This window comes from Aphelocoma coerulescens, chromosome 5, assembly GCF_041296385.1.
Source record: "Aphelocoma coerulescens isolate FSJ_1873_10779 chromosome 5, UR_Acoe_1.0, whole genome shotgun sequence".
NCBI classification, from domain to species: domain Eukaryota; kingdom Metazoa; phylum Chordata; class Aves; order Passeriformes; family Corvidae; genus Aphelocoma; species Aphelocoma coerulescens.
This window is the reverse complement of record NC_091019.1, coordinates 37,728,650-37,741,573: the sequence shown is the minus strand read 5'-3', so window position 1 is coordinate 37,741,573 and position 12,924 is coordinate 37,728,650. Positions and strand designations below refer to the sequence as shown.

The 12,924-nt window shown below is 39.2% G+C and overlaps 1 protein-coding gene across 1 annotated transcript in view; it reads right to left on the bottom strand.

Annotated features, from left to right (window-relative positions):
- Nucleotides 1–917: 917 nt before the first annotated feature.
- The window catches only part of DPH6 (diphthamine biosynthesis 6), a 200,611-nt gene continuing 188,604 nt past the window's right edge, over nucleotides 918–12,924 (bottom strand). Inside the window, exon 15 of the mRNA XM_069017712.1 lies at nucleotides 918–1,546. Within this exon, the coding sequence (XP_068873813.1) occupies nucleotides 1,431–1,546 (116 nt within the window). The 3' untranslated portion in view covers nucleotides 918–1,430. The remainder of the gene's footprint in view (nucleotides 1,547–12,924) is intronic.

Below are 12,924 nucleotides of genomic sequence, written 5' to 3'. Positions count from 1 at the left end.
TTAAGAAATTTAATACAACCATTTATTTATACACTGTTACATAAAAAACTCTTTGCTTTGTCCCTTTCAAAAATATTTAAAGATCTGTGAAAAAAGTAATTCTTACTAAGGAACATGGCAGCTCTGCTGTATTATTGGAAGCAATAGTAAGGAACAATAACATTTAACAGAGTCTAATTTCAAATATTGATCAGCATAGTATGCTGGGCATGCAAAAGTTCTAACAGAGGAAGATCCTCTTATCTTGTTTTATATCAGGTGCTGCCAAGTGCATTTCCGATAGTGGTAGGAAAACTAAACTGGAGTGCTAGGTCCACCTCTTAGTCACCTCACTGTGAATGTCCTGCCATGCAGTTGACTTCTGTGCAGGTATCTCACATACATGCCGGTGGGAGAGAAGGATAACTGGAGTGCTGGTCTCCTAGCTCCAGTGCTCACACTCTGGAAGAGAAGCAGTGAGAATATATAGATGTGGAATATAGGCAAAGCAAAGATGTGATACTCATTCTTGAAGGTTTAATTTCTAGTCTTTGTCTGAAAGTAAGATTTTTCTGAAGTGTGTTACTGCTTCAAGCCAAGTCCAAAAGGCTTTCTTTTCTATACTGACCTTATGTAATGAGTAAAATATCTGTGGCAATGAAATTGCCAGGAGCTTCACTTGTGTGTCTGAGTCTGTTTTTAGTGAAAGCAGTAGTAAAACTCCTGTTGATTTTCTGGAGAAAACCGAAGCCTTTGGTCTATGGTAGCTCTGAATACTGGTAGCTGGTAGCTACCTGAATGTTGGTAGCTCTTTAGTAAAAGCTGTCTACCCAATGTAAAACACAAAAATACCCCTGGGCCAGAAAGCAGGATGGCAAATCCTACTGTCTGGCCATCGTTTCCATTATTTGTTTCAGTAAAATATGCATACTAAATACTACTCTGAGTAGTTCTTCCCCAGTGCTAGAAAATGGTTAAAATCTGGCCGCAAATAGAGTTTTCATGAGTTGGCCAGAAGTGAGTAAATTCAACATATAACTGAAAGGAATCCAATCCTTAAAACAGTATTGGAGGTAATATTCTAGTTTCACCTCCATCCAAATGATCTAAAGTTATAATTGGTGTATTGTAACCAGGCCTAAATATATCAAACAAAGAACCAATGTGATCAGAGCAACTGCATCTCCTAAAAGTCACCTGCTATAACCTGCAGGCATCTAAAAGTAAGTCAGAAAAAAGTACACAGTTTTTAAAAGAAACCTTTATTCTTCATACAAACCTAACTCTGTCACATATCATGAGGCATCATTAACAAGCTAATATGTCTTTGCTTAAATCAAACAGTATTTCTCCATCAAAGTATCCAACAGAGTTAGTATTGACCCTTTTCTTTGTTCTCTCCTGGATGGAATATATGTGCATTTTGATATCAACTCATCTCCTTTTAACTGCTAGCTCAGCCAGCATGTTATATGAATAACATCTTTGCCAGGTAAATCCACCACAGGTACTAAAATCAGAGCTGGGGTCTTCTCTTCCAAATATTTTTCAAGGTATTCTTGCAGTCCTAAAATAGAAACAAAACAGTTAATGAACCCCCTTTGTCTTATTGTGTCCTCTTACAAATTATTTCTAAATACTTTCCTGAAAATTGATGTGGAGTAGCAATTATCAAAAGGAAGTGAAATGCAACTCTTAAGTTTTCACTTTACATAGAAGGAAAATCTCCCACCTCCTTTTTGATTAATTTGAGATTAACTTTAGACGTCACCTAAGGCCAGAATTCAGCAAAACAGTTAAATGTATATTTCTCAACCTCAAGTGAGTGAGTTGATTACAGATAGAGAGAGCTGAACTAGAGCAGGTAGCAAAAATAACAAAAGGCTGGTTGAAATTCAGTTCTTTGTCATTTTTGATATTTGGATGATCAGCACATAGTTGTCTGTAAATGAAACTCTTCTCTCAAGTCCCATTGTGGCGCATGGACCATTTTCAAAAACTTTATGAACTTGATTTCAATTTGTAATCAATGGATGAGTGCCATCTTGAAGACATAATGGAGGAAGTCCGGGAATGGCAACATATATGACTGAATATCTGGAATTACAGTAAGATTCCAGATACAGTAAGATGCTAAAAATACAGAATCTGGCTATGAGAAGCTATAAAGGGACTGGTATATGTTGCAGAAGTTTGCAAATTTAAAAGTCCATTATGGGAGCAGAATTAATAATTGAGAAGATCTAATTGGAATACAGAAGAAAAGTAAAGAATGGAAAATTTAAACTTGGCATCATGACATTTTTGGTCGTGCTCAGCCTCAGTGAACATGCTGGAAATCAAGCCACAGAGAACTGTAAAGAAAACTACAAAAAACCCGCTGAATGACCCAGAAAAGACAGTTTCCTAATGATAAGGTATAGCTTGCATAGGTTCTTGTTTCAATAACTTATTTCTGTCAGCAGCTTCTGGGATTATGGCAATTCTTTATAACACTAAGCAATCTTGGCTAGAAAGGGTGTAAAGAGGGCAGAACTTGCAGACTGTCAGAGCTTTTTTTTTTGGCGTCACTGCCTGTGAAACTGCGAATAGGCAGTTCAGTCAAAGTGTTACCTCATCCAGGATAAAACAGGAATTTTGCAATTGTATTCACTGAAGCCAAAACTCCTCTCTTTTTATCTGGCAGCAGCAACATAAATTAATGTAATAATGGCAGTGCTGCCTACAAAATATTGTAAAGACAGTACCAGTCTTCTGAAATTCTGCTGGATTCCTTTGTATCATTGACATTGGAGGTGAAGACAGACAAGGGTGAGCCAAAGATCAACAGTCACCTCAAAGGTCAAAGGACTTCTTCATCTGGTGTGTAAAAAGGAACTCATTCTCTGTAATACAGATATTCAGCAGTGACCCCTAATTGGCTATCAACTAGCATTTTACTTCTAAAATTTGACTTCAGAAAACTTTACGGCTATGCTGACTCAGAAGGCATTAAGTGGAAGGGGGAAAGACAAGCCACCTCAAAATCACAGATTCCATCCTATTAAAATTACATTTCCTTTTTTTCATCCATTAAAATTGTGAAAATACGATTTCAGACTTCAACATTTTTTCAGAGGCTTAAAAGTGCTAAAAGCTACCAGAACAAGTCCAGGTATTCCTTTTAAAGGGAGAATTTGAAAATGGGGCTATCTGGAAATAGAACCTCATTCTTTTGTGGCTTTGAGGTGGCCAAAATAGCCATAAATATTTACATTTGGACATGCCCTAGTGGACTTGCTTGCCAATGAGGAAGAGCTACCTTTCGTGAAGACCAGTGCCTTTTCTATTGCCAGTGCCTACTTGCGTAAATGAAATGTGGATAAAAATATGGGACATATGCCTCTAAATATTTTACTGTACTTACAAATCAATTCGTTTGATATGAAAGCAGTGCAACTTAGACATGCATCTTTAAACACTTAAAAATTGTGGATAAAAGTCTGCTCATGCAAACTTCCCCTGAAAAGCAGAGACTAGGTCTTCTAAAACAGTAAAATTGTATTCTAAGGTCTCACAGAAGAAAATGCACAATTAGTAAATCTGTGGCAACCTGTGCAATTATAGAAAAATAAAAATTTGACAGCTATATATTTTACCTGCTATAATAAGTTAGTCCAAATCTTCCAATATTATTTGTATATTTTTAATGATGGGAAATTAATAAAAACACTATATTTTTTTCACTCATTCAAAATATGCTTTTAGATAAATAAGAGCCTCAGCCATGAGTGTTTTCTGAGTATGTAACTCTTTGTTTGAATACAAAGATTTCAAAAATGTCCTTCCTTTATATCATACACAGAAATGCTTGCTCAGTTGTGTGCCATACTTATAAAAGTTGATTTTTAAAGCAAAAACAAGTAAAGGACAGAGGGTTACAGTGAGTGTGCTTACTGGAGCTTTAATAGGAGCTATAGATGACTTATGTCAGTCTTAAAGTTACTTAAACTGCCCTGATACAGAATGTTTAAGTACAAGCAAAACCAGCTGATTATCAAACAGCAAACAAGTGGTGTGCATTGTGGATGTTTTCATATCCTGTGACAGTCCAACGTGCTAGCCACGTTGCAGCACACTTGCAGTTTCACGGAGACCAGCCAGGAGACTCCTGAGGTAACAGAAGTCAACAGGGAAACATCAGGGAAATATCTCAAAGAAATTAAGGGGTGTTCCTCTAGGAAGCTGACACAGCTGACAGCCCAGCTGAGGTGCCTGTACACCAATGCACGCAGCATGGTGTAAACACAAAGAGTTGGAAGACACCATTGCTGCTGAAAATCTATGTCCTTGTTGCCATTACAACACAGCTCAAGGTGGGTCCATGGGAATCTCATGAGGTTTAACCAAGTGCTGGTGCTGCCACCTGAGTCAGGACAGCCCCAGGTATTAACACGGGCTAGGGATGAACAGAAGGAGAGCAGCCCTGCCCTGAAGGACTTGGGGATGCTGCTGGGTGAGAGGCTGGACATGACCCAGCCATGGGCACTGGCAGCCCAGAGAGCCAAGTGTGTCCTGGGCTGCATCCAGAGCAGCGTGGGCAGCAGGGAGAGGGAGGGGATTCTGCTCTGCTCTGGTGAGACCCCACCTGCAGTGCTGCATCCAGCTCTGGGGTCCCAGCACAGGAAGGACATGGACCTGCTGAAGCAAGACCAGAAGAGGGTCACCAAGGTGATCAGAGGGATGGAGCACCTCTCCTACAAGGAAAGGCTGAGAAAATTTGGTTTGTTCAGCCTGAAAAAGAGAAGGCTTCAGGGTGACCTAATTGTGGCCTTCCAGTACCTAAATGGATGGAAAGATGGAGAGGGACTTTTTACAAGGGCATGTAGTGATAGGACAAGGGGGAATGGCTTCAGATTGAAAAAGAGTAGGTTTAGGTTAGATATTAGAAAGAAATTCTCTACTGTGAGTGTGGTGAGGCACTGGAACTGGTTGCCCAGAGAAATTGTGGATGCCCTAGCCCAGGAAGTGTTCCTGGCCAGGTTGGATGGAGCTCAGGGCAATCTGGTCTTGTGAAACATGTCCCTGCCCAAGGTGGGGGGTTTGGAACTGGATGATCTTTAAGATCCCTTCCAGCCAAAGCCATTCTATGATTCTATGATTCTATGATTATAAGTACATGAAATTTGCTTGAAACAGGTGAACTTCATCCTGCAAGATGGATCCCCCTGCTCCCAAATGATCCACAGAAGTTCAGGGAGCAGGTTCCATATGAAATTTCTTCTGGCATTACCATCTATTTCTGCTATTCCTTTGTTAAGACAGGATACTGAAATCAATAATTTGATGATGTCTTATGTTGACTTAGCAGCCCTTCCATATAACGTGGCACAAACTAAGACTGTAAGCTCTTGTTTTTAAAGGTGCTTTTCATACTAGGTAGAAAAATGTCCTGAGAGCTCCTAAAGGGTCATTCCAAATGATCAGGAGGGTGATTTTTACATCTTTGCTGTCATTGGCCTCAGCAGGATTGAGGCAGTATCAGGTAAGGCCACAGAATCCACTCACATTTTCAAAATCAGGTCCCTGTTATTGTTGCCATACTCTTGCTTCACTGTATATCTGCAAGGGAGTAGTAATCTAATAGCTCATATGAAAAAGGAAAATGGTAGCAAAAAGGGAGATCACATTTAGCCCAGTATGTAAAAAATCACTTTCATATTACAACTACTATCTTTCCTTCACTTTTTAACCAAAAGATATTGTTACATTGCTTAGAGCAAGTTTTTAAATCCCTGAGCTAATAAAGCTCCATTGCTTCTGCAGCAGAGATCTGACATGCAGCATGTACTTTGAAAAGATGCATCACAGGGGATCAGGTTCCTAACAGTTGACTAAGAGTTCCAGTCCCAAAAGATCTGCCCCTGGTGTGCAGAACACTTAACCCTTCGACCAGTACCAACATGACTATTCACAAATTATTGATGTCCCTAAATCCCTGGCAGATTGCAGACAGTTCTTGTCTCCCTTGAAGCCAAAGCATATGGTCACTAATGAGATGGATTAAAAATACATATACACATTCAGGGCTTTGTCACATGAGTGTAAAGCCACAGAAATGTTAGAAGGTGATTGAACTGGACTGAACACTGTTAAATACATTATTAGCTTGTTATGGGTTGTTTCCATTGATCTATATACAGTTTCACAGCATAGTTTAATTAAAGCTGCCTGGAACAAGCCTCTGCCTTAAATGATCAGGCAGTGCAATGGAAAGGTAAAACACGAGGAACTGGAGACACCCCTCCCTTTCTTAAACATCCAGCTGACTGTCTCTGGTGTACAACCACAGCAAGAACGGAAACTGTGCTTCCAAATGTTGTCAGTTTTTACAGTCCAGGGTTTTTCTAACATTTTTCTTAATATAAAATGATGTAGTGGGATACAAGATTTTGAAAAAAACCTGCAGTTTGCTTGCTTCATTGCAATTCATACCTTTCTATCCAAAATAAAATCAAACCCAGTAAACAAGAATATACTGTTGGAATATAAAAGGGAGTCACTTGGCAAAATAGGATTTTGTGCTGGGTTTTTTTGCTGCAGCTGTGAAGATTTTAAATGACAATATGAATATTTTTCTAAGTCCAATACTTGGCTTTTCATATGGTGTCTTATATTTCTGTTTGATGACATTATTTATCTGAACATAAGTTAAGCAGCTGCTTTGAATTGCAGGGGAAGTCTGTTATAGCCAATGCTATATGAGACAAATGACCAGTAGGATTTTGGATAAGGCTGTGAAACCACTTTAAATCTGTGATTTCCTAAGCCAGTCTTTGGAACTGTGACTATAAAATGACTTGTGTTCTTTGCTACATAACTTTCAAAACATAATCTATGTGGTTGAGATTTTTTAAACTATGTCTAGATTTCTCTCCCTTCTTTCAATGTCAACAATTGATGAATGAGCTTTTCTGATGAATGGTAAATACACAATACCATTTGTTAACAGAAAAAGTAACTGGTGTAATTTAGACTTCAAAAAAACCCCCCAAATTTACTGTTTCAGGCTTATTTGTAAGTATACATACCCCAAAATTAAAAAAAACCAAGAAATTACAGAGGGAACTGTAGTTGTGTTTGGAACTCAAGTCATATGCCTGGTCAGTTGCCAAAGCAGCCAGATCTGCATGTCTGTATCTGAAAACAATTCTTTCATAAAAACTTATCTCCACGAATTCCTCACATTACATTTCAGGTTGTCTTGCAATTTATGAACCCATCTATACTGACAGACTTCTTTCTTCTCACACTAAACAATGTAACAATGAAAACACCTTTTTCAAGTGACCACTAACAGCCTGTACTGAAAGCACTAAGGCCAATGTTAGCCATCCCCTTTCAGCTTGTTCCTAATACTGGATACCATTTTAGATGACTGCAACCTCTTCTTTGAAGGATATGGTTATTAGGATCCAGACTGATAGGACTCTGTCACTTTGGACATAGAAACAGAGCAACACTTAACCCAGCAGAGCATTCACCAAAAGAAACCATGGAATCATAAAATAGTTAGAGTTAGAAGGGATCTTTAAAGCTCATTTAGTCCCACCCCCCGCAATAAGCCATCTTCAACCAGACCAGGTGGTTCAGAGCCCCATTCAACCTGACCTTAAAAGTTTCCAGGGATGGGGCATCAATCACCTCTCTGGGCAACCTGTTCCAGTGTCTCACTGTCCTCATTGTAAAAATCTTCCTCATTTCTAGTCTGAATCTACCCTCTTTTAGTTGAAAACCATTACTCCTTGGATAAGGTATCCCTACAAGCCCTATTAAAAAGTCTCTCCCATCTTTCTAATAAGCTCCCTGTATATATTGAAAGGCCAATAAGCAGTCTCCCAAGAACTTTCTCCAAGCTAAATAACCCCAACTATCTCAGTCTTTCCTCACTGGAGAGATAAGTTCCACTTCTCTGACCATTTTTGTGGCCCTCCTATGGACCTACTTCAACAGGTCCATGTCTTTTTTGTGCCAAGAGAAAAATCTGCTATAAAGAGAAGACTAGTGCTCTGTTACATTTTACTGCTAGTCCTGTTTGTGCAGTGGACTTCTTGTCCCTTTGGAATCTATCTCAAACCTAGAAGTTCTAGTAATGTTTTTAAGCAGGCTACAGTGAAAACATAATGAAAGTTGCTCTAGGCTTGATGGGTACCCACAGGAGTTGTAGCAATTCTTCCTACAGCTGAGCAGATGAAAGGAAATGAGGAAAATGAGCTGTGTTTCCCTGCGTGCTGTACTGCTAACTCCTGCTCTCAGATTTAGTGAGGAGAAGTTGCGAGCGCAAAAGGCAGCAGTCATGGACCTCACTGTTCATGTGAGATACAAGAAAAATGAGTGATTGGCTTAATCTACACTAGTTAGTCAGGATGCCTGAGTGCTGCACCACCAGCAGCAAGAGGAGAGGGACAGCTGGCGTAAAGTGACCAACTCTGAAGGAATCCAGATGCCGCGTCTTCCTCTCCCAGCCTCACAATCCTCTCTGCTGTTCCTCTGCTTCAACAGGAGGGTGTGGGAAAGAAAAAGGGCTCCCTCATAATCAGGGAGAGCATTAACATTTACAGGAACCTCACTTTTCTAGAGCTGAGTCACTTGGCTGAGTAACTGTACAAGTCTTTTTAGACTTCAGCTCATGCATTTTTTTAGCATCTGAAAGAAAATTAGTAGACAGAACAGTTATTTTTAGTATCAGTTTGATAGTGGGCCTGTCAGCCTTGGTGATGCATCTCTTTTATCAAGCTGCCACAATACCTTGTTTTGTTTTCAGAGCAAAGTTTGATTAAAGACCAATTTCAGAAACGTTACTCGCTGTGGGCGTTAATTAGTGCTTCCTGGCCTCTGCGGGGTCTATCTTATGATCCGTTTCACTTACTAAACCCTGTAATTCAATTTACATGAAGATGGGAATGAACCAACCCCCTTCTATTCTTCTGAAGGCTTCTGTTTAACTTAGTCCTGAAAGAACCTCTCTCCTATCATTCCCTAATAAGGAATTCTAGTTTCTAGCCTTTTAAAATCAAAATTAAAGCAATACTTCACATCTATACTCTTTTTATATGAACTGTGAAGGAACTTCAGAAGCGAGTAGGTAAACTTTAGGAAGCCTTTGCTTCCAAATAGTGTTTTTAGTGGTGCCTAAGTATACTGTGCATCTTAGGAAAAACTGGTAAACATCTTTTTCTCTTCCTCTGCATCTTTATGGGGGTGGAGCATTGTCATTCTGTATGAGAAAGTCACTGGTGTTGCCCTCCTCCTCTCTCATTAGCAGACAAGAAAAGCCTTTTGTCTTTCTGAAAGCAAAAGGCAAGCTACTAGGTCAAAAATATTAAAGAGGTGCTTGATGACAAAAGACTTAATAGTACTCGCAGGTAAAAAGTAGCAGATGGAAGTGAAATTTATAACATGATAAAATTAAAATTAGGAACTACTGAATAAAATGAATGAAAAGAAAATGCAATTGGGGTACTATACAAATACAAGCAGAAAAAAAATTAAAAAAAGAAACAGTCCAAAAGAAAACCTGACTCAGGTACACTGAGTATTTGAAACTAGGTTGAATAAAACATGAAACTAAAGAGACCAAATCTGTAAAAGGGCAGATGGTCTTTTTTTTACAGTAGACAGCCTGCACAGGAAAACTGAGGCTGGGTGAGGCAACATATTCAAGCAGAGTTCATGGACACTACCATCTTAAAACGTCCTCTTCCAAGTATACATTCTCTTGTGAACTTCCTGCTAAATTTTGAAACCTAAACTTCATCTTACTTATAGTACGGACTTAGCTGGCAGGAATGCTTCCTAAAGTTGTACAGTGTGACAGATACACCAGAAATGCTGAGAAGGAAAGAAAATAAGGCAATGATAATCATAAAATAGATGAATATTTACAACAATTAAAATTTCAGACCCAAATGCCACCCTTAAAAAAGCTGTAAGCCACCCAACTCTCTCTGGATATACAGAAGTTACCTTCCAAAGTGCACACAGTACCAGTCCAGTGAGGTATTTTATCATGCATATCAACAGCAAATAGCAGAAATAAATGTGACTCTTTTAAAGATAAACACTTGTTGCTGAGCTCCTCTGTATATTAGGGCTGTTTCTCAGTAGAAAGAATTAAGATTTGGCTTCCATAATAATTCTTTCAAGAATTATTGGCTGCTGGCTACAGCTTAGAAAATAGCAGAACATGAAAACTCATCACCGTGTGTTTTCCAATGTTCTGTTTTTAGTCATGTCCTATATACAGATTGAGAATCGGCCTATACAAGGTTATAAATGTGCACTTTTGTTTAAAATGTCATTAGCCTTCTGCACTAAATAAAGAAACACTTAAGCATGCCCTTCCAATGCTCACAGCGAGTCTAAATATAATTTCAAAGAGAACGGAGGACTGAACTTTACGAGTACAATCACTCAGAGAAGAACTTGTACTTTTTCTAAAACTATGACAGAATGCAAAGATCATGAGCTGGTTTTCCCTGTGTGCTATCCTTCAACCCTGTAACGATCCAATCTCTTTATGGGGTGGATGGTTATTGAATTTGTATGCCAGCTGTGTCCAGAATCTCTGGGGAGGATGGGTTGTAGTGACACCAAGCAGGGATGAGTTATGAATGGAGAGACTATTACAAACATAGGAAGTAGTAAAGACCCATTTTTCAGGAGGCATTTAAGAATGCACTTCACAGTATGTGTATATACTTGTTCACTCATATAGTCTCACCTGAATGTGTCTATATGGGCAGATAGAACCACAGGATTCACTAGAGGCTCACACACATGTTTTTGTTGTACTCTAAATCAGATAAACATGTACTTTACTTTTTTTTTCCAGATTAGTTGAAAACTTGGTGTGAAAATGATCAACTGCAACAGCACCTGTGCAGTAATTATGGAACTTGGTTTTTCACCCTTAGGTCACTTTGTAGCTACTGACTCTTGGCCCATAGTCCAGGAGCATGAGATGGGCAGATTTGCAAGCTGTAGGACAGTTGGTTGCTGTGCCCTCCAGGTAGGGTTGGGGACATTGGTGGGGCAGTGTGTGTGGGAAGCCCGGCTGTGCCTGCTGGTAATGCAGAACTTTTATCTCTAGGGCCTGTCAATCTGGCACCTTTCACAAGTGTTAAATTCACTTAAGTATATTTTTTAAGAAGCTGTCATGAGACATACTGAAGCAAATATGTCCTTCGGTGGTTACACATGGACTAAGTTGTAACAATGTTTGTTAAGTGCTTTGACATCCCCAAGTGATATGTTTGGTACAGCTTCCACATTTGTTCGTTTATTCAAGCCTGCTAAATAGTCTTCAAAGCCAGTGGGTTAAAGAAATACCTGACTGGACACAATGCATCCAAAAGGCCAGACCACAAAGAGATGTTCATGTAACAAGAGGATACCATGTACATCTGCTGGTAGGAGAATTCAGTCTACAAATAATAGAAAAACTTTCCAAAAGATGTTGTGGTAAGCATCTTTTGACTGGGTACAGAGATCATATGGTCCTTGCTTTATGTCAAGTTAAGCTGTGATCATTTAAAATAATACTGATGGAATAATTGTTTTCAGTTTCTAGGCTAGATTCTCAACAGCTAATTTACACCTGCTGAGGAACTTGCATGGTATATTACATATTTATATATAGCATCATGTGCAAACTAATGAGGTTATTTCTAATGTTTACCATTGTAAAGAACTCTGAAACTTTAAATCAATCTCCTGCACTATGTAAACAGTGTATTCTAACAGAAACAGATAAAAGTGCACCAAACATGTTAAATACATTATTAGGTCAATGAAGATCATTCATATTGATCCAGGTCTGGCTTCACAGCAGTTTAATCAAAGCTGCCTGGAAAATGTAACAGTGGTCATGGCATTCACTGCCTTTTGTGCTGAGTCAACAAATGACTAAAATTTCATTACTGCTGCAACTGACAACTTATGCAAAATTATCCAGAGCAGGCTAAAAAGAAGGGTAGACCAGTATTTGGAGGTGGAACAAAACCCAGCTTCTGTTTTAATGGGGAAATTGTGCTGCCAGATGTTGCTGATCATCCACCCAGAAATTTGTGGGCTCTTGATAGCCACACTACTTGCTTCCCCTTGATCTGGCAGATTTACATTAATTGGATTTTTATCCTGTGTGGCAGTGACCCAAGATATCAGTACCCTCTTACTCCCTACAGCTAAGGAACAAAAAAAGAGGGATGAAAGTCTTTTGTTCCTTCTCATGGCCTCTAAGGATGACAAATAAATCTCAGTGCTAGTGCTTCCTGTGTAAAATGAGCTCATAGTTTGTTACAGAATTGGGAACAGGAGGCTTGGGAGAGTCATTCAGCTGTGTCAAACAACAGCAAAATGAAAGAAAAAGGGTCTGTAACTTGGCCACATAGTTATCTGAGCTGCAAGTAATTTTTGCTCTAACTTGAAGTTATTAATAGCATAATTTACAAAAGCCTTCAGCAAGACTTAGGTGTCATTTTATGAGGCACTAAATAAACACTAAATAACAGACAAAGTCTACCACCAAGAGTTTACCATTGACACAAAACTCTGAGAGCTGAAAAACGAACACTGGATAGGTAGGAAACTGAGCCATAGAAAACACTGGAAGAATTACATGATTTGTTAAGGTAATTTGTAGAAAAGCCAACAACTGACCCCGAATTCTGACCCAGCATACAGCCCTTCTCTTGAGAGTGTACCACAGTGAGGACACTTACAAACAATAATACAGTGGCAAAGAACTGAACCAGCCTTTTGCTTGGGCTGCTCTTGGATCTCTGGAAATTAAAATCACAGTCCCAGAAGAGCAGTGCTGCACACATTCCACCTGCTCTGTGTTAAACAACTTCACTGCTTGGAGGCCTCTGCTCTTCTTCCACCATCAATAGGTGGAGCTGTTTA